Source organism: Artibeus jamaicensis, unplaced genomic scaffold (genome assembly GCF_021234435.1).
Source record: "Artibeus jamaicensis isolate MK-2021 breed Jamaican fruit bat unplaced genomic scaffold, CSHL_Jam_final contig_196, whole genome shotgun sequence".
Classification (NCBI taxonomy): Eukaryota; Metazoa; Chordata; class Mammalia; order Chiroptera; family Phyllostomidae; genus Artibeus; species Artibeus jamaicensis.
The window spans coordinates 3,136,339-3,162,192 of record NW_026521401.1 but is presented as its reverse complement, the minus strand read 5'-3'; the positions used below and the strand labels follow the sequence as shown (position 1 = coordinate 3,162,192).

General features: G+C 37.4%; 1 protein-coding gene across 6 annotated transcripts in view; it reads left to right on the top strand.

Moving 5' to 3' along the window:
• The window catches only part of DDX6 (DEAD-box helicase 6), a 38,406-nt gene that overhangs the window by 619 nt on the left and 11,933 nt on the right, over nt 1-25,854 (top strand). For 3 of the 6 annotated variants that reach the window (XM_037147206.2, XM_037147204.2, XM_037147203.2), the window contains exons 2-10: nt 2,418-2,885; nt 5,935-5,998; nt 7,653-7,757; nt 16,817-16,946; nt 17,725-17,871; nt 20,256-20,350; nt 21,590-21,712; nt 24,118-24,246; nt 25,708-25,824. In XM_037147206.2, coding sequence (XP_037003101.1) covers nt 2,686-2,885; nt 5,935-5,998; nt 7,653-7,757; nt 16,817-16,946; nt 17,725-17,871; nt 20,256-20,350; nt 21,590-21,712; nt 24,118-24,246; nt 25,708-25,824 — 1,110 coding nt within the window. In that variant the 5' untranslated portion in view covers nt 2,418-2,685. Of the gene's footprint in view, nt 1-54; nt 180-279; nt 631-2,417; nt 2,886-5,934; nt 5,999-7,652; nt 7,758-16,816; nt 16,947-17,724; nt 17,872-20,255; nt 20,351-21,589; nt 21,713-24,117; nt 24,247-25,707; nt 25,825-25,854 lie in introns of those variants that run through there. The other 3 variants (XM_037147202.2, XM_037147207.2, XM_037147205.2) reach the window with 3 other exon arrangements.

Sequence of the window (25,854 nt, the reverse complement as noted above, 5' to 3'; positions counted from 1 at the left end):
GGTGGGGCGGTGGCGGATGAGGCAGCAGCCAGCTGCCGGGTGGGGGCGGGCGGAGATTTCCGAGGAGGAAGGAGCGCCGCCATTTTGGGAGCTTCGAATCAACAATAAAGGACCGAGGGGGCGAGCGGGAGTGGCCTCCGTGGTAGGACTCCGGCCCGAGCCGCGGGGAGTTGGGTGAGGTGCGTGCGAGGGAGAAGGGTCGAGATCAGCGGTGCAGTCGGGGTTGCGGGAGGCCCCCTCAGTCGGCGTGGAGGGCTCTGTTAGGCTGAGGCCTAAGGCCTTGGACGGGCCCGGGGGGGCCGGTGGCAGCTGTGGATTGGGGGCGCCTGAGAAGAGTCGAATAGGGGGATGTTGTGCGCTGCGGTGTCCTTAGAAGGAGCAGGCCAAGTACTCGGAGGAGTTTTATGGAGACGAGGGAATGAGGAATCCTGGGAGTAGCAAGGACTTAGGGCGATGGTGGAGGTTACAGGGAACGAGGCAGCCCTATAGGGGGCGACAGGGATGTGCAGTAGTGGAGGACTCGCTTTAGAAGGGGACCAGCAGTGGCTTGATTGGAATAAGGCCCTGTAGGTCGAAAACGGAGGGTGATGCTGGAGCCCCCGAATTGTGGAGGAAATGAAGGCTTTCTTGGTAAGGGTTTCTGTTTGGGCCATAGAGGGAGAGTCCATATTGTTTCCTACCAGCGAGCTGGTTCGTTCCCTGCTCTTGTTGCGCAGATTGGATTGCAGGGCCCCAATTCTTTTGTGTCTATGGTCAAAGGGAGCCGACTTGAAGTGTGGGTGTTGTGGGTAGTGAGGAAACAGGGAGAGCAAGAAATTATTTTCGTGCAATCACGGGGTTCAAATAATTGACTTTTTTTCTTTTTCATAGTCCCCTTTTCTCTTCACAGTAAAACATGTCACTCCAACGTGCAGACCCACCTTAGAGAAATTGCTCTGGAGATGACGATAACTGTTTTGAGTGTAAAACTCAGTTGCTAACTACAATCTGGGAAGTCCTATAATTAATTCAGCATCGGTTTTCTCCCAGTTAGTCTTAAGTTTCGTTTACCCTTTGGAAATGTAGAAATATAAGTTGTAAATTTAAATTGGGAAGGGATAGGAGGATTATTTACTTTTCTGAGTCAATGCTGCAGTGCAGCTTTTATTTTAATTAAGAGGAGAGCAGTTATTACATTTTGGATCTTGGAAGATAAAAGGCCTTCCATGCATGATGAACAGTAGTAATACCATTTAATCACTAGAGGTTGTCCTCTTCATCATCTTAGTACTTTGCAAACAAGTTTTCTGGTGTGAACTTGGTTCATAATATAAACCTGTCAATACCGGATACCATTTAGGGCCTTGAACTGAAATTAGGTGGCTGTTACCCAGATTCTGGGAGACTTAGAAATAATGCCTCTTCCCGTGTGTGATAATCAGGATTTGCTTGTGAGCAGCTTTATTTTCTTTTTCTTTAAAAAGACATCGATATTTTAGAAAAATTTTACTGTTTGAGAAGCCTTGGCGTGTGGCAAAAAAAATAACACTAGCTAAATAACACTAATTAATAAACTAACGTATTTGGGTAAGAAATGTAAAGGAGTTCAGGAACAAACACCACAGAGTAGGCCTTTGTAAATTAACTTTTTATTTACTACTTTTTAAAATAAGAATTTGGTTTTGGAAATAATAAAAAATGGAAGAGGTTAATTAGTTCTTTAAAAAAAACTATTAGTACTCTGGGTTTCTTGGAAAGTCTAGTGTGTTTTTTTACACAATTTCTTTTAAACAAGGCACACTTTTTAAAATAATTTTTAGAGTAATACTATTTTAAGTTAGGTTATCCTTTTGGAAAAGTGTTGTATTGAAATGTAGCTAATAGTTTTTTAGTATTCAAATTACATTTAAGGTAGATAAAGAGTTTCTTGGCTGTTTTTCAATCAAAAGATTTTGATATGTACACATGTCTATATCACTACGGTTATTTTAAAGGGCAAAAACTTACGGGGGAAGTGGTTTTTTCATAAAGTTAACTTTTGTAATTGATATTTGTAAGGGCACAAATGGGTTTTTTATTTCTGAAAGCATAAATTGTCTCGCCTTGTACATGTGTAGATTTATGTGAGTTGTGAGATATTTAATTGAGTTGTAATGCAGTGAAGGGAAGAGATTGTCATTTGACAACTAGTGCTAGTTTAATCACTGTATTTTTCTGTCTAATCTCTGGGTTGCTTTGAACTGACAATTTAAAATGAGATTGGTCTCATTGTGTGTTTGGTTTTCGGGGCAGTTCATCTGTTTCTGTCTCTTATCCTGGCTAATGATTTGGTCTAAGTGCAGCTGTAGTCTTAATTCTTAAAGAAAATTAAGGAAAACAGTTTTTTTTTTTTTCCTAAACTTCCAGCGTTTACTAACTTAACTCTTTTTTTGTTTCAGATTGAAGTGAGTGAATTCAGATACATAACTCAACCTTGTTAGAGAGCTTTTTAAAAAATAAAAAGTTGATTTGGTGCATGAGAGCAAGTTACTGCTGCTTACTGTTCAGAGACTTACAGGTGCTTGCCTGCATTGCAATAAAAGACTCAATATTGAGCAAGACTTATATATATCTCTTCGTTTTGGAGAGCCTAATAAACTATTTCAGTTTCTCTACTGACTTTCAAGTTTTGAAGTTTGAAAGAGACATCTTTACATTTAATACAGCATGAGCACGGCCAGAACAGAGAACCCTGTTATAATGGGTCTATCCAGTCAAAATGGTCAGCTGAGGGGCCCTGTGAAACCCAGTGGTGGCCCTGGAGGAGGGGGCACACAGACACAGCAACAAATAAACCAGCTGAAAAACACCAACACAATCAATAATGGCACTCAGCAGCAAGCACAGAGTATGACCACCACTATTAAGTAAGTGTCAAAATAATAAATGTTCTTGGGGGAGAAGCCAAGGAGATTTCTTTTTTTTTATTCTGTTGTTGAATATTTGTATATGTTAACCATTTTAATTGCAAGTAGAGAATAGATGACTTTGTTTTATGGCTAGTAGGTATTTGCAATAGAATATATTTTTGTCACAATTTGTGTTTATTAAGTAATGAATATAGATAGAGATGATAAATGATAATTTTGTATAGTTTTTTTTTCTGGAACATTGCTAGCTTTCATAATTAGTTCAGATTTATCTTGTTCTTGCCTATATGGCTTTTCCCCAGTATTAAGTTTATGCAACTTTTTTTTATGACCTTTTTTCCTCCTCTTAAATACACACAAAATAGCAAGCAGTTAAATATCATAGACACTCAGGATTTTAAACTCTTGGGAACACATCTCTGAACAGTCCTAATACCCCTTGTTGACTCTAAAAATTTAAGAGCCTCTTATCTTACTCTAGAATGTGTTTTCTTTTAAATTGGAAAGATTGTAGGCTGTCATTTTAAGTGTTCACTATAAATTCTTTGAATGGTAAACATCACTCTAAAGATTTAGTTAATAGAAAATTAACATTTTAATTTTATTATCTTTAGAGGGGAAGGAAAGGAGAGAGCGAGAGAAACATCAATGTATGGTTGCCTTTCACGCGTCCCCTGCTGGGAATTGGCCTGCAGGGAACTGGCCTGCAACCCAGGAATGTGCCCTGACTCGGAATCGAACCACGATTGTCTGGTTTGCAGGCCTGTGCTCAATCCACTGAGCTACACCAGCCAGGGCGAAAATTAACATTTTAAAAGTCAGTGCATTTGAGGTTTGACTTAGTTGTTAAGAATCCAGCCTATAGCCATGATCTGTGTGGCTAAGGTTGAGTGTCTTCCCCTGAAGCAGGTCACCAATTGCTAGGATTGCAGGCCATATCCCCCCGTGGGGTGTGAGAGACAACAGATTGATGTTTCTCTTACACATCAATGTTTCCCTCCCTCCCTTTCTCTGTTCCCCTCTCTTTAAGAATAAATAAAATACTTTTTAAACATTTAGCCATATAATTGATTTAATCTCTAGAAATTTAAGATGATTAAACTGGTTCAATGTACTAAAATATTTTTTATTACAACCTAGATCTTGTCCATGCTTAAGAAGTGCTTCCTCAAGAAAAATAGCCTTTATAAGCTACCGGGATATTATACAGATGGTTACTGCTAGGTGCTTCACCAGTGACATATAAGAATTTCCAGTAGAATTGGCTTGGTCACTGGGAGAATGGTCATATAATGCATATTCTATTTTTAAGGTCAATGCTTTAATTAGAATATTTTCTGAATTGTAGTTTGTCTTGACAAATTGAATAGTTAGCAAAATTTAGGCTATTTTTAATCCTTAAGAATAGAACCACAGCCCTGACTGGTGTGTAGCTCAGTGGATTTAGTGCAGGTTATGAAACAAAGGGTTGCCGATTCGATTCCCAGTCAGGCACATGCCTTGGTTGCGGGACAGGTCCCCAGTAAGAGATGTGTGAGAGGCAACCACCCATTGGTATTTCTCTCCCTCTCTTTCTACTTCCCTTCTCGTCTCCTTAAAAATAAATAAATAAAATCTGAAAAAAAAAAGAATAGAACCATAAAGCTGTGTCATTTCATTGAGTATTTTCTACTTAAATTTTAATTTAAGATGGCAGTGGATTTTTTACCCAGGTACTTCTTTGCTTTTCTTTGGTTTAATGATTTCTTTTCAGTTATGTGGCTTCTTTAAATCTTAGTTCAAGTGTCATCTCCATAAAGGCTTCTTGATCCCATCAGCTGTCCAGAACTCTTTTAATACTTTGTCACTTATTTTCTCATTTTAATTAACTTGGTTTGTAAATTCCCTGTGGACAAATTCTGCATAGTATCTTCCATATTTTACCACTATATCAACAATATAGTAGGCTGGCCTGCCAGGATGTTCAGCTGACATTTTTTGCTCAGGAACTTCGGTGTGGTATAGACTGAGGTAGAAGGCTTTAGTGTCCTTGGAAGTGGAAGCAAGTAGCTGGTTAGAGTTTCTTGGATTATGTGGGACCTAGCTTTAAGTAAAATAAGTGTTCTTTCTAAATCAAGAATTGAAATGTTTTGGGGGGTCAGCAGTGTGGCTATAATGAAATAAATGAAAACTTATTTTAAAGTCAGCACATAGCATTATTGCCAATTTTTTTCTGTTAGATGCTTTGGCATTATGTTAAAGGTTTTTGCCTGGCTTAAAAGATTTTAAAAATTAATTTTCCTTCTTTTTATTCTTTCATAGTTTCAAGCATCCCTAGTAAAAAAGATTAAGAAAGATACTCATTAACAGCTAATACTGAGTTCTTATTTTGACATTGTGCTGAATGCATAATGTAAATTATTTGATAAATTATTATAATGTAAATTATTTGCAAGGTCAGAACTAGTAGGAGGTGGAGTCAGACCTTGAACTCGGGTCTGAAACTTCAGAGCTCTTGGTTTCATCTAGCCACTAGAAATTGCAAATGAGAGTATACTTGCCCTTTAAAGGCACCAGCTGCTTGATTTTTAAAGTCCAGTTACTAAGTTCTGTCAAGCTATTACCATACAGAAATTTAGCCAATGTTGCTAAAGCTTCCAATTTTTCAGGAAAAGCCAGCATCTGGACTTTTACACAAAATCTAATTTCTTAACATTGGTAACTAATTTAAATTAAAACACACACATGGTGTGTAGGTCAAATAAACCACATTGGTTCCCAGTTGTGACAACAGTTCTATTGTCACAATATACTGCTTCTCTTAAGAAGATGGTTGCCTTATTTCCTTCTTATATTTTCTTACATATTTTTTTATTCTCTCTAGATTATTGTTCTTTGTAAGGGGAGTTTTTCTAAAGTTTTTAAAAGTCTCTTAACTATTCTTAAGTAAATGATAGATTAAACTTACTGTGCTTTTTATAAAAGTTATAGTTGAGATGAATTATCTTTGTACTAGAATAGTCGTGCTATGAATTCCGATACTTCATTTTTATTATATTTTCTCTAGACCTGGTGATGACTGGAAAAAGACTTTAAAACTCCCTCCAAAGGATCTAAGAATCAAAACTTCTGTAAGTTGGTTGTAAAATTTCACTTAAAATGTAGAAACTCTAAAAATGAAGTCATTACTTAGTAATAACAATGGGCACTATGGGTTAACTCTTAAATAAGTTGAAATGGTTGGAATTGTATTGGGTTGCCCAAAAAGTTTGTATGGTTTTTTCTGTAAAATAAAGACATTTTTCACTTTTACCAATAGCTTTATTGATTTGGATATTTTGAATTTGTCAGCTGTCTTTCCCATGGTATAACGTTGCTTGTTTTTAGTTAATGTCTCAGTTTGATCACTATCAACTTGAATTGGTCTGCCTAACAATGGAACATTGTCCAGTGAGGAATCTCCAGCACGAAACCTTGCAAAGTACTTTTGACACTTTTGATCAATCACAGCATCTTCTCCACACATCGCACAATTTTTTTTTTTGCATTTCATCTGCGTTTTTACTTTTCTTGCAATAATCAAACATAATACACTGAAAGTGTTGTGTATCTTCTGTCTTCAGTATTAAAATGTCTACATAAAAATTCAGCAATTTTGATGTTTTTTTATGCATACGGATATGACAGCTATTGTAGTACAGTCTTAACAAAATTGTTTCAAGTGAATTTAATGACAGCTAAGCACTACTAGAGCCATCTTACAGGAAAAAACCAAATGAACTTTTTGGCCAACCCAATAGATCAAATGAACTTTCTGGCCAACCCAATAGAACTTTTTGGTAAATTGCCAAAAATGCTCATTATTTGTAGGAATTATATTAATACGTGTATTTACATATTAATATTTATATGTATGTATATCTTGTTTTACGGAATAATGATTTTCAAGGCATATTCTCTTTTCTTCAGTAAGAGTGAAGTTAGGGCCCTGGCTGGTGTGGCTCAGTGGATTGAGCACAGGTCTGTGAACCACAGAGTTGCCAGTTTGATTCCCAGTGAGGACACATGCCTATGTTGCAGCCAGGTCCCCAGTTAGGGGCATGCAAGAGGCAACCGCACATTGATGTTTCTCTCTTTCTACCTCCCTTCCCCTCTCTCTAAAAAGAAATAAATAAAATGTTTTTTAAAAAGACAGAGGAAGGCTAGGTATTATCTCCATTTTGTGGATGAGAAATTAGAGTTGACAAGTTAGTTCTCTAAGCTCATTATTTTCAAGCAGGGGTGAAAATAATGGTTTGTTTCCAAGGGGTGTTCAGCAATAGCTGAACATAAAAACATTTTTGGTTATCACAGCTGAGGAAATGCTATACAGGACAGCCCCTTACAACAGTGAATTTTCTGGCTCAAATGTCAGTATGCTGAGCTTGAGAAACTCTGATTTTGATAAGGATATTAGTAGGCAGTGAGTGATGGAGCTAGAGTTTGACTTCATATCTTGTGATTTGCATTTCACAGCATGATTCTTAATAGTATTCCACCTGTCATTAAAAGAATATGACCACAGGCTGGCTTTTCCCCCCCAAACACAGTTTTTAAATGGGTTGTGTGTATTAGTGATTATTATTAAGGAATAGTTGAAATGTAGATCAAGATAGCTAGTATACATATATTTCAAATGGGGTAAAGAATTAGTTTATTCAAACAGACTTTCTTAAGCATGCTAACTACCAAAGGAACACAGTTGTGCTTTATTCTTCTATTATTATTGTTTGTTTGGTTAATTAGGATGTAACCTCCACAAAAGGAAATGAGTTTGAAGATTACTGTTTGAAACGGGAGTTACTGATGGGAATTTTTGAAATGGGCTGGGAGAAGCCATCTCCTATTCAGGTATGTTTCCCCTTTTTATCACATGTGTAATGTTATGAGTGAAGCATTACTATGTACTTTTTGTTTTTATCTGTGGGGATAATAAAATGGACCAATATTTCTTACGTGTGTGTACATACCCACACATGTTTACGTGCACATATACTCTTTTCCTGAGCCTTTTAAGGGTAGGTTGTAAAATCATGGCCCATGATCTAAGTATTTCAGTGTATTTCTCAAGAATAGAGATATTCTCTTGTATATCTATAGTATTGTTGTCTCCTATAGTATAGTCAAGTCAACATTATATAATATTTCTATCTCAACTGTCATTTGTATTTTAATTTGTAATTGACCCCAGAATGCAGTTTTTAGCATTTTTTTCCTCTCCTGTACAAGATCCATCCTAGGATTGGGTATTGCATATAGTTCTGGTCTCTTTAATAATGAGCATTTCCCTAGTCTGCCTTGGTTTTTTATGACATGGACAGTAAAAGTATAGCCCCCTTCCTTTTTTTAATAGAACATTACTCAATTTGGGTTTGTCTCATGTTTCTGTGTGATTAAAGTAATTTTTAGCCAAAATACTATAGATGTCATGTTATGGCTGCCTCCGAGTATCACATTTGGAGGTATACACATTGTCTGTTTCTTATTGGTGATTTTCATTTCTGTTACTCTATCAAGGTTGTGTCTGATTTTTGTACAATACAATTGCAGCTTTTTTCCCCTTTACCCTTGCAACTAATAAGCTGTCTGTAGGATCACTTAAATCATGTAGAGATCCAGCTCTTCATTAAAGTTTCTCTTAGTCTTAGCACCGATTGATGATCCTATCTTTGTTGGATTATGATGAGTTTCCAACTCTAGGACTACTTCCACATTTGGCTTTTTTTTTTTTTTTTTTAATCTATATAGAGGGGAAGGGAAGGCGAGAGGGAGAGAAATATCAATGTATGGTTGCCTCTGTCTGTGAACTGGCCTGCAACCCAGGCATGTGCCCTGACTGGGAATCGAACTGTGATCCTTTGGTTCACAGGCCCATGCTCAATCCACTGAGCTCCACCAGCCAGGGTGACATTTGGCCTTTTGAAGAATAGCCTTCCCCTATCTCCTATGTATCTATATATTATTGGTACGGGGTCATGATTTTTTTTTTTAACCAATGCTATTTTTTGTGCTCAAATTCCCAGATTTGGCCAGTGGGAGCTCCTTCAAAGTTGTTTTGTAATGTGCCCCTCTTTTTTTCTAATAGACTGTTTTTAGAGCAGTTGTAAGTTTACAGCAATTGTGCAGAAGATAGAGATACCCCATATATCCCATCCCCACTTATGCATAGACCCCCTTGCAAGAGTGATACATTGTGATACATTTGTTACAACTGATGACTTATACATTAACATGTATCACCCAAAGTCCATGGTTTACTAAGGTTCACTCTTGGTATTGTATGTTTTGTAAGTTTGGACAAATACATAACATGTATCTACCATTATGGTATCATACAGAGTAGTCTCACTGCCCAAAAAAATCCTCTGTGCTCCACCTCTTCACCCCTCCCTTCCTCCTTCATTTTTCCTGAGTACTTGTTGGCATATCATGATCCCAAGCTTATCTATACCTACCCACCTCAGCCTTGGAATCAGCTGTTACTCCAGGGAGCCCTGGTTCTAATCAGTGGGGAGTAGTATTAGAGGCAAATGTACTTAGAGGCTTAAGTACTAGGTGCATTTGTTCTCTGTTCCTTTCAGTGGAAAGAGCAAGGGAATATATATGTATATGTATATAGTGTGTGTGTGTACACGTGCACACACGTAGGTATAAATATGCATTGTACATATACAGATGTGTTAAACATGTCTATTTTCCTCATGTAAATTAAAACTGTTGTATCCAGGCTGTATTAAGGAATAACACCTATGACATCATTGAGCACTTTTTCATTGAGCAAATAGTGAGTGACCTGGGAAGTATTAGATGGAATGTTGTGGTGAACAAGGCAGAAGGGATTCATGCCTTCACAGTCTGGTAGAAATGGCAACTAATTATACAGATAATTTCTGTATAATAATACTTTCTAGTTGAACTTGCACATATATGTAGCCATTAGATGAAGATGGAATAATCTACAACCAAGAAGAAGAATCATCAATTCATGTTCTAAGCCCAGAATTCTAGGATAGTGATTGATTGCCCAGGGGTGGAAATGTGCCTTTGTGGACAAAATGAAAGAAGTTTAATATGGCTAGAGAAAGTATCAAGATAAGGTTATACAAGGGGGGATCCCCCCCAAAAACGGAATTATCTTCTGGAGGATAAGCTCCTTATAGTGCAGGCTTCTCCTGCTAGGTGAGTGTGTTAGGAACCCATCTAGATCAGTATACCAGCTGGCGTTGTTGTGAGAGGCTGCATTCATCTTCAGTCTTTTATGTATTTATTTTGGGGGGGGGAGTCTCATTGTACGTGTTTACCCCATTTCATGATGGGTGGTTTATAAGCACACCTGCCCACACTGCGCTGAATGTTCAGCAGTTTTTGACCCAAAACAACATGACCCCCACATCCCACCCTCCCTGTTTACCCAATCTCACCCAGGATGACCCTCCCCCCCCATGAAAAAAGTCCTCAGAGGGAAATGTTTTGCTGACATGGAAGAGGTGGGGAAAAAAGGCAAGCACCCTTCAAATTTACATATTTGGAAACTGTTTAGAGCAGTGGAAAAAACATCTCAATAGGTATATTGCATCAGCTGGAGTGTACTTTGAAAGTGACTGAAGTTTAAACATGTAAGAATAAATACACAATTTTTAATAAATAAATTCTGGGGGATATTGGGGGCTCCTCCTTATATGTCATCAGATAGGTAATTTAAATGTAGATATCACAAATATTTACGAACTACTTTTCTACAATGTAGTTCTGTAGGAATGAAAAGTCTTTTTACATATATATATTGCATATGCTATTACTGTAGTCCCATTTTCCCTATTTTTTTTTCCCTCCACCCTGCACACCCCCTCCCATCTACATTCCCCCCCTTTGAGTTCATGTCTATGGGTCATACATATAAGTTCTTTGGCTTCCATGTTTCCTATACTATTCTTAACCTCCCTGTCTATTTTCTACCTACCATTTATGCTACTTATTCTCTGTACCTTTTCTCCCTCTCTCCCCCTCCCCGACTGATAACCCTCCATGTAATCTCCATTTCTGTGATTTTTTTCCTCTTCTAGTTGTTTGCTTAGTTTATTTTTGTTTTAGTGTGGTAGTGAATAACTAAGTTTGTTGTCATTTTACTGTTCATATTTTTATCTTTCTTAGATAAGTCCCTTTAACATTTCACACAATAAGGGCTTGATGATGATGAACTCCTTGAACTTGACTTTATCTGAGAAACACTTTCTCTCCCATTCTAAATGAAATCTTTGCTGGATAGAGTAATCTTGGCTGTAAGTCCTTGCCTTTCATGACTTGGAATACTTCTTTCCAGCCCCTTCTTGCCTATGAGGTTTCTTTTGATTAATTAGCTGAGAGTCTTATGGGAACTCCTTTGTAGGTAACTGTCTCCTTTTCTCTTGCTGCTTTTAAGATGCCTTCCTTCTCTTTAATCTTGGCTAATGTAATTATGATGTGCCTTGGTGTTTTCCTCCTTGGGTTCATCTTCTTTGGGACTCTCTGAGCTTCCTGGAAGTCTGTTTCCTTCTCCAGGTTGGGGAAGTTGTCCTTTATTATTTGTTCAAATAACTTCCACTTTTTGCTCTTTCTCTTCTCCTTCTGGCACCCCTATAATTCGGATGTTGGAACTTTAAAGATGTCCTGGAGGTTCCCACACCTCTCCTCATTGTTTTTGAATTCTTGTTTTTTTTTCATTCTCTTCTGGTTGGATGTTTCTTTCTTCTTTCTGGTCCATTCCATTGATTTGAATTCCAGTTTTCTTCCCATCACTATTGCTTTCCTGTGCATTTCCCTTCATTTCAATTAGTTTAGCCTTTATTTTTTTCATCCAATTTGTGACCAAATTTAACCAATTCTGTGAGCATCCTGATTACCAGTGTTTTGAACTATGCATCTGATAGGTTGACTGTCTCTTCATCGCTTAGCTGTATTTTTTCTGGAGCTTTGATCTGTTTTTTGTTTGGGGCTTGTTTGTTTGTTTTGTTTGTTTGGTCTTGACCAGCCTGTTACATAGTGAGGGGTGGAGCCTTAGGTGTTCACCAGGGCTGGGCAACCCAGTTGCTAGGTTGTGACACTGTATGTGGAGAATGGGTCAGAGAGGGAACACTGCCACTTGATCGAGTCTCTGCTGTCTTTCAGTCACTTCCCCCACTTCCCACAAGTGAACTGGGACCGTCTAGTGCTGATTCCCAGATGGGTGGTTTGTGTACATTCTAGGACCCTGTGAGTCTCTCCAGTGAACTCTCCTGTGATGCTGGGAGTTTCTCCCGCTACCTGAACCCCCAGGTGTTTTCAGTCAGTGGTTTGATGCTTTATTTCCCCCTGCTGGGATCCTGGGTTGTACAGTCTGTCCCACTCCCCTCTTTCGCCTGGTTTATCTGTATGCAAATGGGGGACGGCCTGGTCAGAAATCCATCGCCTCGCTACTTTGCAACAAGCCCTCTTCCCCAGTCGCCTGTCTCCACCCCTTCCACAGGTCTGGGTGAATGTTTCTTCTTTAACTCCTTGGTTATCGGACTTCCATACAGTTTGATTTTCTGGCAGTTCTGGTTGTTTTTTGTTTTTAAATTGTTCTTCTTTTGGTTGTGTGAGGAGGCACAGTGTGTCTACCTATACCTCCATCTTTGCTGAAAATCTCTACTTTCTCTCTTCACTTGCTTTCCTGTTTTGGTTCCCCCCTCCCCCCCAAAAAAAAGTATTGTTTTACCAGACATTTTTTTCCCCCTGATAAAAGCCTTCTTGATCAAATGGATGTCATCCTCATTTGAATCTTCTTTAAGAGATAGAATGTAGTTGCATTTTGGCTATAAGATTACAGGAGAGTGAGGCACTTAAAATTATATCCTTGCCAAAGAAGATTTTACACTGATAGGCTAGAACAGGGTATACTATGGATTGTTCCCACACATCTTCCTTTGGTCCACCATCTGTGACTCTAGTTCTATGTGCCCAGCAGAGTAACTATGCCATTGTAAAGACATCTTCATATAGAAACACAGATTGTGGAGGGCATAAGAACTTGCTGTGTTATTTTGCTTAACATTGTGAAACTTTATATTAACTTTGAGATGATTGAGAGGTGGTAATTTTTGCTGCTTCCAGACTCTAGATATAGGTTTTGAAGAAATATTAGATAAGGTGATAAAATGGCAGGCTGTCCATTATAGAAAGAAACATGGAAGTTTCTTACTGTTGTTGACTCAATTCCCTATCAGACCAAGAATCTGAAATTGTTTTGCCAACGGAGTCTAAAAAGGGTTGATAGTTTATTATTTATAGTTAGGAATTATAGCATTCTTAATCTTTTTGTAAATCATTCTTCCTGCTAACACGGACTTACTATGACTAAAAGAAATTTTTTCTAAATTCTCACACACACACACAAAAAAACCTAATGCATTTTCCCGTTGATTACTGTAGTAAAATTGGATGTGTTCTTTTAAGTTAGATATTGTTGAAATTATTGTCTTCCATTTTCTTTTTTCTAGGTAGCAGTAGGTATTTGTATAACCATTGCTGTCACCTTCACAGTGCTCATTTCCTCCCCTGAAATTTAGGTTTGTAAGCCCACCTGGCCCTTGGAAGTAAAGAGCAGCAGCTGCTCTATAAGCAGCTAGTTGGGCAGTTTTGAGCTATTTCGGGTATTACACTTGTGTAAAGTGCTCCTTAGTACTAGGAAATTGGAAGCTATGCCATTCTTATATGCAACAGAAGCCAACTCGGGCTAATTTAAACAAAAGGAAATTCATTAGAAGAATATTAGAAGTTCATGAGTAAGGTTAAGGAGAAGTCTGAAGGAGCACAATTGAAATTAATTGGCCAAGAACTGAGAAAGCTCTGAAGGGTTTAGGAAGCTGAATTGTTAATAGGATGTGCTATAATAATTTGAATTCTGAGAAGGGAGCATTCAGCTGGCCTGGCTTTAGCCATTGTCTATCATTTGCCTGGGGAGGTTGGCTAGACTATTGATATATTGAGGTGGGGGAGATGTAATTCCTCAGAAGAACGTTAAAGTTAGGGTGCTTCTAAGAAAGGGAAATGGATACTAAGGTAACCAAAACATGGAACATGGACTTGAAGAGCTCTGGTGGCATGATTTTGCCACCATCAAACCCAAGTTTGTGGGGTTGATGGGTTATAGTAAACTATAAATCATATATCATGCAATTCACACATTTATGATTCAATATTATTTTATTGTATGGCTATACCATGTTTGGTTTATCCATTCATCAGTTGGTAGGATTGTTTCCACTATTAGTTATTAGGAATAATGCTGCCATGAACATTCATGAACCAGTTTAGCATAGAGATGTTTTCATTTTGAGGGAAATACATATCTGGGAGTGGAATTGCTGGTTCTTACACTAATAATCTTTAACCTTTTGAGGAGCTGCCAGGCTGTTTTCCAAAGTGGCTATATACTCCCCCTAGCAGTATATGAGGGTTCTTATTTCTCCACATCCTCACTTACACATTGTTATCTGCAGACCCTAGTTTCAATTTTGGTTCTAGCATTTCTTGCTTTGTGACCTTGGGCAAAACAATTATTCTCTGGGGATCCTTTTTGTCAGTTGAGAAACAGAAAGTACTAGCTTGAACGGAAATAAATAACATATGGTAAACTACCTAGTAGAGTACCTTGCATACAGTGAGCATTTAAAGAATTTTTAGCTTCCTTTCTTTTTTTCTTTTCCTTGGCAGTTTCCCATGATTTCCTCTTGGGTTTCAAAGCTGTCTGAGCCAGACTTGAATTTTCTTGCTTCATTACCTAGTCTCCTAGGAGACAGTTGGATGCACTGAATTTCCAGACTAATCATTATGGCCATAATACAGGGGAAAATATGAGTATATTTTAACTTAGAGGCTAGATTACTTACTCTGTTAAAAAGCCTTATCCTTAAACCGTTTCTTTAGGGCATAAGCCCTATCAAAGAGAGCAGAGGAATAGAAGTCAGTGGCCTCAATCTAAATCAAATAACGTACCCAAAATGTGAATGAGAATACCCTCAAATTAATTCTACCTGCCTCGCTTATTGAAAAGTTTGTAGTTTTAAAGGACCTGGCTCAGAAAAATCATTAGAAGACTCATGGAGACCATCTGGCCTCTTTTCTCCACAACCACCCCCCCCCACACACACACACAGAACTACAGGTAGCCTGTTGAAAAATCATAGAAGAGAATGAACCAATGGGGATAGGGGATAATGGATCTTAAGAACAATTGACAGTTGACTCAAAGTTGGAGGAAAAAAATTCAGACCAGGTGGTCAAAGCCAAGGTTTTCTTCTTTGACCCACTTTAACGTAAGAAATAGACTGTTTAATGCTGGTTATAGGAACAAGAGAACAGTACTGTCACTGGACCATTTTCACAGTTCTGGCGGCTGTGTTATTCTGATCACATGGAAACCATCTCACCCTTGTGATTGAGGTTCTAGGTATGATAGAATGAGTGTCATGATGGGAAATAGAAATCATTATGCTTACAACTTAGGTGTTTTGTTTGTTTTAAGATCTTATTTTATTTCTTTTTTTTAGACATGAGGAAGGGAGAGAGAAAGAGGGAGAGAAACATCAATGTGTGGTTGCCTCTCACACACACACCCCCCCCAACTGGGGACATGGCCCACACCCAGTCATGTGCCCTGACTGGGAATTGAACTGGCAACCCTTTGTTTTGAAGGCCCAGTGCTCAATCCACTGAGCCATACCAGCCAGGGCTTATGACTTAAGATATTTTTACATTAAACATTTTTTAAGTGCTGGGGAGATTATTTCTGGTCATTAGTTTAGGCATAGAAAGAACTAGTTATTACAGTGACTATAAATCTCTTTCCTGATTTATTTTCCTCATTTTTTCGTTTTAGAAACAAACTAATTTTTTTGAGAAATAGGAATGTTCTGCTTCCTCTCTGTTTATGTCTGTTTTGCCTTTATAGTTTCCTATATATATGTATTTAATTTTCATTAAATTGTTGAGAAAACTTTGCTGTTGTCTGGGAAATTTGTCCTGAGTCACTGTATTTTTTGCCCACCCCCACCCCAATTTGGGAGGAATAATGGTTGTTAATGCTGCTGTTGAGTTCTGTTAACATTTATATTGGTGAAATACTATGTTATTTATGTTATTAAATATTTTACCACATTTTTTGTTTCAAAATTTTTCTCCTATTTTCCTCTAGAACCTAAGTGTGTCTTATGGTCTAAAAAATATTGGTATTTGGAAATTTTTCTTCTGCAAAACACACATGATAGAATAATTTAAACATTAAAATGAGAGTCACCTTCAGTGATATGTCCATGGATTGAGATAACTTAAAATAAAATTGAGTCTCTAAGCATGTTTCAGGACAGAGAAGTTAAAAACATCAAATAGGACCTCAAGTTAAACTTTTTCATCCTGTTCCTGCTTTGTGCAAGGATAAGTTGTCCAAGCTACAATTTTTCATTGTAAAATTGGCTTACTAATCTTAAAGTATCATATATAGTCTTTGCTTTGTTTTTGTGTAATTTTTTCCTCCAATTTTTAATTGTGAAATGACTTCTGCCTTTTTTCTCCCTGTTTATGTGCCAGCCCATGTTTCTCTTGTTGCTCAGCTTCCTTGGCCATATACACTCTCACACATATATACTCAACATGTAGTTTTTATCACATTGGGATACAATATAAAATGTATTCCACAAACAGTTTTGGTAAATAATTGGTTGATAATGAAGGTGATGTTGACTTGTCCTGCTAATTTACTTGGTCTTTACTTATTCTTGTAACATGTAAGGAGGACACAGGTTTTTTTTTTCTTTTGAAGCAATACCAAAGAGGTATGCCTTCAGTGTATTTTAAAGAAGAATTTGTTTACGTGCGTTTTTATTCACAAGTAATTTGCATTGTCTTATCTCTTTTAGGAGGAGAGCATTCCCATTGCTTTATCTGGTAGGGATATTTTAGCTAGAGCAAAAAATGGAACGGGCAAGAGTGGTGCCTACCTCATTCCCTTACTTGAACGGCTAGACCTGAAGAAGGACAATATACAAGGTTAGCTGTTTAAACTAAAAATGACAGTTTAAATCTTGTAGCTATGTATTAATAGAAGGTAATTACCTTTTGTTAGAATTTACACAATCTGGAATCAGTATTTACCCTTTCTTTTCACAGCTCTTTAAAGAGATTTGTAGTTTTCAGAATATTTTTTACATATTACGCAGTTTTGACAATATTCCAGTGAGATAAGCAGAGTTACTGCCTTACAGATTGGAAAATTAAGATCATGAGAAGTTCAATTACCTCATGTTATTACTTAAAAACTACTAACTGTGATTTCACTTATATGTGAAATCTAATGAACAAAATAGACATAAAATAGAAAAAGACCTGTGGAACTGAATTGTTTCTGTGGCAACTTGTGTGTCTGCAAGATTCTTATAGAAACATGAACTTTTTTATTTTTAAGCCGCGTGGTTTTAGAATTTTAAGAGCTTAAAAGAAACAAATTTCCATATTTGTACCCAGAGTAAGCTAATAGAGTTTAGTTTTCACTTCTAAAGCATTTTCTTAAATCCTCAGCATTTATGAGCTATAATTATCATTCTCCCATCTTCACTTTACATACTTTCATATGATGTAAATGAACCTGGGCAGCAGGAGTTTCATATTTGAGTGTTTAGTGAGACTCATACTGAAATACTAAATTAATAAACCTTCAGCAAGTTGCCAACTCAAAGAATTCTTTAAAGTTTTGTAACTAAGAATAGTACAAGACTTAAACTTTTAAAATATATTATGTTGTTGTTTTCTCTTGCTTGATATTTTCCAGCAATGGTGATTGTTCCTACAAGAGAACTTGCTCTACAGGTCAGTCAAATTTGCATCCAGGTCAGCAAACACATGGGAGGAGCCAAAGTGATGGCAACCACAGGAGGAACCAATTTACGGGATGACATAATGAGGCTTGATGATACAGGTAGAAAATAACTGATATAAGGTGGCCTAGCTTGCCAACTGTAATTTCACACACTGGTGTTTCCTTTCAGTGACTTACTAAAAATTGTTTTTAAGAATAAATGAAGAACAGAAACATTGTAGTAGAAAAATGAGTAAAGAAAAGAAGTTTCATCCAAGAAAATATAAACGGCAAATTGCTATGTGCCTTTCTGATTGGGAAGATCAAAAAAAGTCAGTATTCAATAATGTGAGTTTGTGGCAAAATAGTGTGTCTTGCAGCATAGGGGTATAAGACAAGTTGGCATCGTATTTCAAAATTATAAACGTATTTTCAAGAATCTTCCTTGAAGAAATGATTGGACAAATGCAAGATTGTTTACTACTGTGTAGTTGTGTACTAGTGAAAAACAGTAATAATCTAAACATAGAGGAAAGTGAATGGAATTCCACACAATCATTAAAGAATGAAGCTTATCTGTTTTAATTTTTATGAGTTCTCCATGATTCATTATTGTGTGAAAAAAGATAAAACAGCAAGAGATACACTTACATAAAATTATATATAGACTTTTAGTCAGAATTTCATAGTTGTCATTAGATTAATTATAAAATTCTTCATTCTGCACAATTATTTTAAATTATCTCCTTTGATTCTTATAATGATCTTGTGAAGACCATTACTTTAGTCAAGAGGCAATCTATTGTATCAAAAGCCTGGTGTGCCTTTTGTTATTCATTAGGGATTGTCCTAAAACAGGAAAATACGCCCTTCATTTGGAGCAGGTGATTTGGGAAGCTGAAGCTCACCCCATGTATAGGTGAAACAAACAAGTATTCTCTTAACCAACCTAAGATGCAATGGAAACCCATATCTTAAAACACATCTTTGCCTCTTTGTGCTACAATTCTCCCTTTCAAGGGATATGTGCTAAGGCACCCCTGCACTCCCCCTTGGATGCCTGAAACTTAGGATAGTACCAAACCATATATATATATATATAATGTTTTTTCCATATATGTATATACACCTATGATAAATTTATAAATTAGGCATTTATTAACAACAAGAACTAATAATAAATTGGAACAATTATAGGAAAATGTGCTATATAATATGTGGCCCCTCTCTGTTCACATCTACCACCCCAGATTTGTTAAGATGGAAAAATCTTAACTAAGCATTTAATACATTGCAGTCATAACTTACTCATTTCGAGGTGCAGCAGCAAAATTAGCACAATTTTTTCCCCACAATTTCACAGGTAAAAGGTTGGTTCTTGTCATAGATCTTAGCAAACTCGGCATACAGGTTTTTTTTTTTAATTATGTCAGGAGTTTTCACCTTTTCACTTAAAGGAAGCACTTTTATTTTTCACCTGGAGAAGCACTTTGGCATACCCAAATTGCCGCTCTTGTGCTTTGGGCCATTTAATTCTTAAGTTGGCCAAAAAGTTCATTTAGTGTTTTATTTTGTGTTTTTTGTTTGTTTGGATGTCCCTCCCCCCCTAAAATAAAAGATATTTTTCATTTTCACCAATAACTGTATTGATTTGGGTATTTTGAGTATGTCAGCTATCCCCCACATGGTACAATGTTGATTGTTCTCAGTTAATGTCTCTTAATTTGATTACTATTAACTTCAACTGGTCTACCCAACTGTGGAGCATCATTCAGGTAGAAATCTCTAGCATGAACTTCACAGACCACTTTTGACAGTTACATCAATTACATTACCTTCTCCATACACTGAATAAATCTTTTTTTGAGTTTCAGTTGTGTTTTTACCTTTCTTGAAATAATAAAGCATAATATACTGAAAATATTGCATATTTTCTTCTATCTTCAATATTTAAATGGCTACACAAAAATTCACCAATTTTGATTTTTTTTAAATGCACACTGATATAATACCTGTCACAATACAATCTAACAAAATTGTTTTAAATGAAGTTAAAGATACCTAACCTCTAGTAGGACCACCTTAGGGAAGAAACCAAACACTCTGACCAACCCAATAAAATAAATGTACACAAGCACTGAGGTACAGCAACCTAACAACCTAGATGGCAGCTAAGTGATGTAACAGGTGGGTAGCAGATATATTAAACAAAGGGATAATTTACATTCTAGGCAGGATGTGGAAGGGTGGGAGTTTTCATGGTACTACTCAGAATGGCATGTTATTTTTAAAGCATATGAATTGCTTATTTCTGGAATTTTCATTTAATATTTTCAGACTGCATTTACCATGGAAAGTAAAACTTCCATGGATAAGGAGGACTACCTCTACAACAAGATTTCTGATTAAATATATATTTTAAAATGTTTATATATACAAACCTTTACTACATCTTTTTGGCCCAAGCTAAAATTAATGAGAATGTGTTTTCTAATCTTGTGTAGTGCACGTGGTAATAGCTACCCCTGGGAGAATCTTGGATCTTATCAAGAAAGGAGTAGCAAAGGTTGATCATGTCCAGATGATAGTATTGGATGAGGTAATGTCTCTTTATTTGGAAAGATAATATTCTGTAGTAGTATGTGCTTCTTTACTGTAACTGAAGCAAAGGTGCTATGTGTTTTATGACCTAATAAGCATGGCTTTCGTCAGTTCATACTAATTTGCTTATAAAACATTTTATAGGAAGTGTGATCTTTATATAAATCTGTATAAATGGAAAAAATTTTCACAATTGAATATGTATTATTTTTGTTAAAAACTATACCTTAAAGAGCTTTAGAGTAAAAATATAATTCACATGAAAACAAGGGGCACTAAATGATGGGAATTTATAGGAATTGTTCCATCTTGTGTCTGACTTGGGGGGACACAAGGCAGTTTGGGCTTTTTTCTGGTTTTCCAAGAAGAGAAGTTGTTGAGCAACCTCAAACCAAGTTAATTCTCTTTCCATTCAGTGGTACATCTTAAAAAGCATGTAATATCTGTGACTCCTCATTTAGCATATAAGACTTTGTATGGTTTGGTTTTTCAGACTGTGTTATACATGTTGTCTTACCAGGTAATGAGTGCCTTTTAAGTACTTACTTAGCTCTAGTGTTGTATATTTGCATTAATGTCAGTGTTAATATTTTGAAATAAAGTTACTTGCCTTGTTGGTCTGTGTTTTAGGTAACTAGATGAGGTTGATCATGGTCTAACTCAGATCAGAGTTCTTTGTGGGTTTTTTTGTAATGAGAGATAACATATTAGTCATTTACTAACACCAAGTACTACATATGTTTTTTTTTTTTTTTTAAAATTTTTGCAACAACCTTTTAAGGTAAGTATTCTATAAAGTAGTTACTACAGTGAGTATACAACCTAATTTTAAAATTAATGGAATCTGAAGTATTGATTGGTTAAGCAACCTCATAAGTGAAGGAGACAAGATTTCAATCCAGGTAATTTGACTCTGCAGCGTATATCAGTACTTTGAACCACTGTACCATACTGCCTTTTTAATGGAAATCACATTAAAATTTTGTTATGGGGAAAAAGCATTATATCTGTCTAGGATTCCCCTACCTCCACCCCTAAAGATGGGCATTAGAGTCCTTTTCCCTTTCTGAATCACTCAGCATATGTCTTGATGCCATTGAATTATGTAGTGTTGTAGAGAATTTAATGTTTACAACTAGGAACATTCCATGAACACTCTTATTGGATGATGCCATATTAACCAAAGACCTTGACATTTTGTGATTGTTTTAAAAATTACCTTCTCTTTGTATTGCAGGCAGATAAGTTGCTGTCACAGGATTTTGTGCAGATAATGGAGGATATTATTCTCACGCTACCTAAAAACAGACAGATTTTATTATATTCTGCTACTTTCCCCCTTAGTGTACAGAAGTTCATGGTGAGTATAACACAAACATACTTGGAAGTGGTGCCAACCTGTTGCCCATGAGAATACCTTTATGCATCATTTATCTTATCAGTCTATACTTATGAATGATTATTTCAGGTTTTTGGCTTTTTGGCTTTTTCTTTTTTTTTTTTTTAAATTTTTTTTTATTGATTAAGCTGTTACAGTTGTTCTATTCCCCCCTTCATTCCCCTCCACCCTACCCCCCCATCCCCACCATTACCCACCCTTTAGTTTATGACCATGTGTCTCAATTCCTTTAGATTCTATATTTCCCATGCTATTCTTGCCCCCCCATCTATTTTCTATCTACTGTCTATGCTACTTATTTTCTGTACCTTCTCCCCCCTTCTCCTCCTCCCACTCCCCTGTTGCTAACCCTCCTTGAGATCTTCATTTCTATGTTTCCACTCCTGATCTAGCTGTCCTTTTAGTTTGCTTTTGTTTTAGGTGTGGTTGTTAATAACTGTGAGTTTGTTGTCCTTTCACTGTTCATGTTTCTTTAACTTCTTTTTCTTCGGTAAGTCCCTTTAACATTTCATATAATAAGGGCTTGGCGATGATGAACTCCTTGAATTTGATCTTATCTGAGAAGCACTTTATCTGTCCTTCCATTCTAAATGAAAGCTTTGCTGGATAGAGCAATCTTGGTTGTAGGTCTTTGGATTTCATGACTTGGAATACCTCTTTCCAGCCCCTTCTTGCCTGTAAGGTCTCTTTTGAGAAATCCACTGACAGTCTGATGGGGACTCCTTTGTAGGTGACTGTCCCCTTAGCTCTTGCTGCTTCTAGGATTCTCTTCTTCATTTTAATCTTGGCTAATGTAATTATGATGTGCCTTGGTGTGTTCCTTCTTGGGTCCAACTTCTTTGGTACTCTCTGAGCTTCCTGGATTTCCTGGAAGTCTATTTCCTTTGCCAGATTGGGGAAATTCTCCTTTATTATTTGTTCAAATAAGTTTTCCACTGGTGGCTGTGCCTTTCCCCTTTCTGGTACCCCTATAATTCAGATGTTGGAGCATTTAAAGATGTCCTGGAGGTTCCTAAGACTCTCCTCATTTCTTTGAATTCTTGCTTCTTGACTCTTTTCTGTTTGGCCATTATTTGCTTTCTTCTGGTCCAGTCCATTGATTTGAGTCCCAGTTTCCTTTTCATTGCTATTGGTGTCCTGTGCAATTCCATTCATTTCAATTAGTTTCGCCTTCATATATTTGTCTAATTTGTGGCTATAATCAACCAGTTCTGTGAGGATCCTGATGACCAGTGTTTTAAACTGTGCGTCTGAGAGTTTTGCTATTTGTTCATCGCTTAGATCTATGGGCTCTGGGGCTTTGAGTTCTTGCGACATTTTTGGACTGTTCTGGCCCTTTAAGTGTGAGAAGCGGCGCCTTGGACTCCCAGGTCGCTGGGTTGTGACGCTGTATGTGGGGCCGTGGTCAGAGCGGGGAAATGGCGACCCCCTCTGCTGTTTCTCACAGCTGGGTGAGGAGCAGCGCCTTAGGTGGTTCACCTGGGCCAGGCCACTCAGAGTCACTGGGTTATGACACTGTATATGGAGGTGGGGTCAGAGCAGGGAAATGGCGGCGCCCTCCACTGCCGCTTGCCGTGGGGACCCGCCCGGCCTGGTCCAACCGCCCACTCCCTCGCCTGTCTGCCCGCGCACAATGCGCGACCACAGTCAACACGCAGCACCACTCCCCCGCTGTCTCCCCCGCGGTCGCTGGCCTGGTGGCTCGCTCGATCGCTCACTAGGTCCAACCCTGCACCCGGATTCCGCGCGTCTGGATTCCGAGTGCCTGCGTCCGTCTGACCAAGTTTTCCTGTGCAACCCCGCTTCACCAGCCACTGGTTTCGCCCCTTACCGGTCAGGCTGAAGAATTTGTTGTTAACAGACTTCCGAAAAGTTCAATTTTCCGTGTTCTGGCTGTGTTTTCTGTTGCTAATATTTAGTTGTCTCTAAACTTGGTTGTGTGAGAAGGCACGGCACATCCACCTATGCCTCCATCTTGGCGGAAGTTCTTTTTGGCTTTTTCTACAGCTGATTAGTTAAGGTTCACTGTGCATAAATTACCTGATTTATTTTAGAGCAGTGATAGTAGTCTGATTAAAGTTTTCATTGTTCACTTAGGTTTTGGTGTCAGGTTGATATAGCATAATGCTATGTACAAAGTACAAAATAGTCACCTAGCTATGTATCTGAATGTTAGATCTCTCATTTAATTATAATTTATTTTTTCCATGACAAATTTTGTCGTGTTTTGAATTTTGGGCTTGTTTTGAAGAGCCGCATTCCCTAAAGCAAGAGTTTATCAGAGATGTATAGGATGTATTTTGAGTTTAAGAGATACACTCTGTTTTTCACTTAAGAACAAGACTCTTCTTTTTTTTTCCTCCCAGAATTCCCATTTGCAGAAACCCTATGAGATTAACCTGATGGAGGAACTAACTTTGAAGGGAGTAACCCAGTACTACGCATACGTAACTGAGCGCCAAAAAGTACACTGCCTGAACACACTTTTCTCCAGGGTAAATAATAGGCTTCAGTTGCTGAACATTATTCATTACTTAACCCCAATAAAAGCGTCCTAACCGCAACTGGTGTGGTTTATTTGGTTGGGCATAGTCCCACAAACTGAAGGGTTGCTGGTATGATTCCTGGTCAGGGCATGTGCCCACAAACTGAAGGGTTGCAGGTTTGGTCCCCAGTTGGGGAACATTCAGAAGATAGCCAATCCTTCCCCTTTTCTTTAAAATGAAAACAGACAATTGTATCGGTTTTCCCACCACTTTAAATGTTTTTTTTTAAAAAGGCCTTAGCTTTTCTTAAAAGTCAGTTTCAGTTGAGCTGAAGTTGATAGGGTATAATTGATAAGTCACAGGCACTTTTTAATTTAATTTTAAAATAGTTTGATCCTAATTACAATTGATGCTTATTGTTTACAGTAATTGTGGTCCTCATTATTTGCAGATTCTGTATTTGCAAATTTGCCAACTTGCCAAAATTTATTTGTAGCCACAAAACCAATACTTGCATGCTTTTGACATTTGTGGACATACATAACACACTGAAATTTTTGAGTCATTGTGCATATTCCCAGCTGAAGTCAAACAAGGTAATATTGCCCTTTTATTTCAGCTCTCATATCATACACCAATATTATGCTTCTCACGGCCTATTTAATGCCTTTTTATTTTATTTTTTTTTTTCATTTTTGTACCTTTTTTGTTGTTGTTTACCTCATTTTATTTTTTTAAACGACCCTTAAACAAAGTGATGTTTTTGTGTTTCATTTATTTTTAGAGAGACGAGAGGGAGGTAGAGAAACATCAATGTGTGGTTGCCTTGAGTGCCCCCTACTGGGGACCTGGCCTGCAATCCAGGCATGTGCCTTGACTGGGAATTGAACTGGTGACCCTTTGATTCACAGGCGGCACTCAATCCACTGAACCACGCTAGTCAGGGTACTAAAGTGATGTTTAATGCACCTAAGTATAAGAGGACTGATGTACCTTGCAGAGAAAAATGTGTTAGATGAACTTTGTATAGGCACGAGTTACAGTGATGTTGGCCATGAGTAAATAACGTGTCTTTAAATGGTAACATAAAACAAGGTTGTCTTATTAATTCAAGAAGCGATGATGAAAAATGTATCACTAGCACCTCACAGGAACTACCCTGTATTTCTCCTAGGAGTAGTGGTTCTATATTCACTAATTTGGTGTTTGCAGCAACCTTATAGAATATAACTATCACAGATAATGATAATTGGCTGTGTTTTACTCTTGCTGGCAATCATGTATCTTTATAAAAAATATACTTGTCAATAAAACTTGTTATTTTCTGCAGCTAGTGAGTTAATATTTACAGTTTTGCATCTCTTGCATCATAAAATTCTAAGTCACAGACCATGGTTTTAACATTTGTTTGCCAGTGTTTTCAAGATGTGCAAAAGTAAATAAAGGGTTTTCTTTCCCCCTTGTGCTCAGCTTCAGATAAACCAGTCGATCATTTTCTGTAACTCCTCTCAACGAGTTGAATTGCTAGCCAAGAAGATTTCTCAACTGGGTTATTCTTGCTTCTACATCCATGCTAAAATGAGGCAGGTGAGTGTAAAACTAGAACTTGAGCAGATT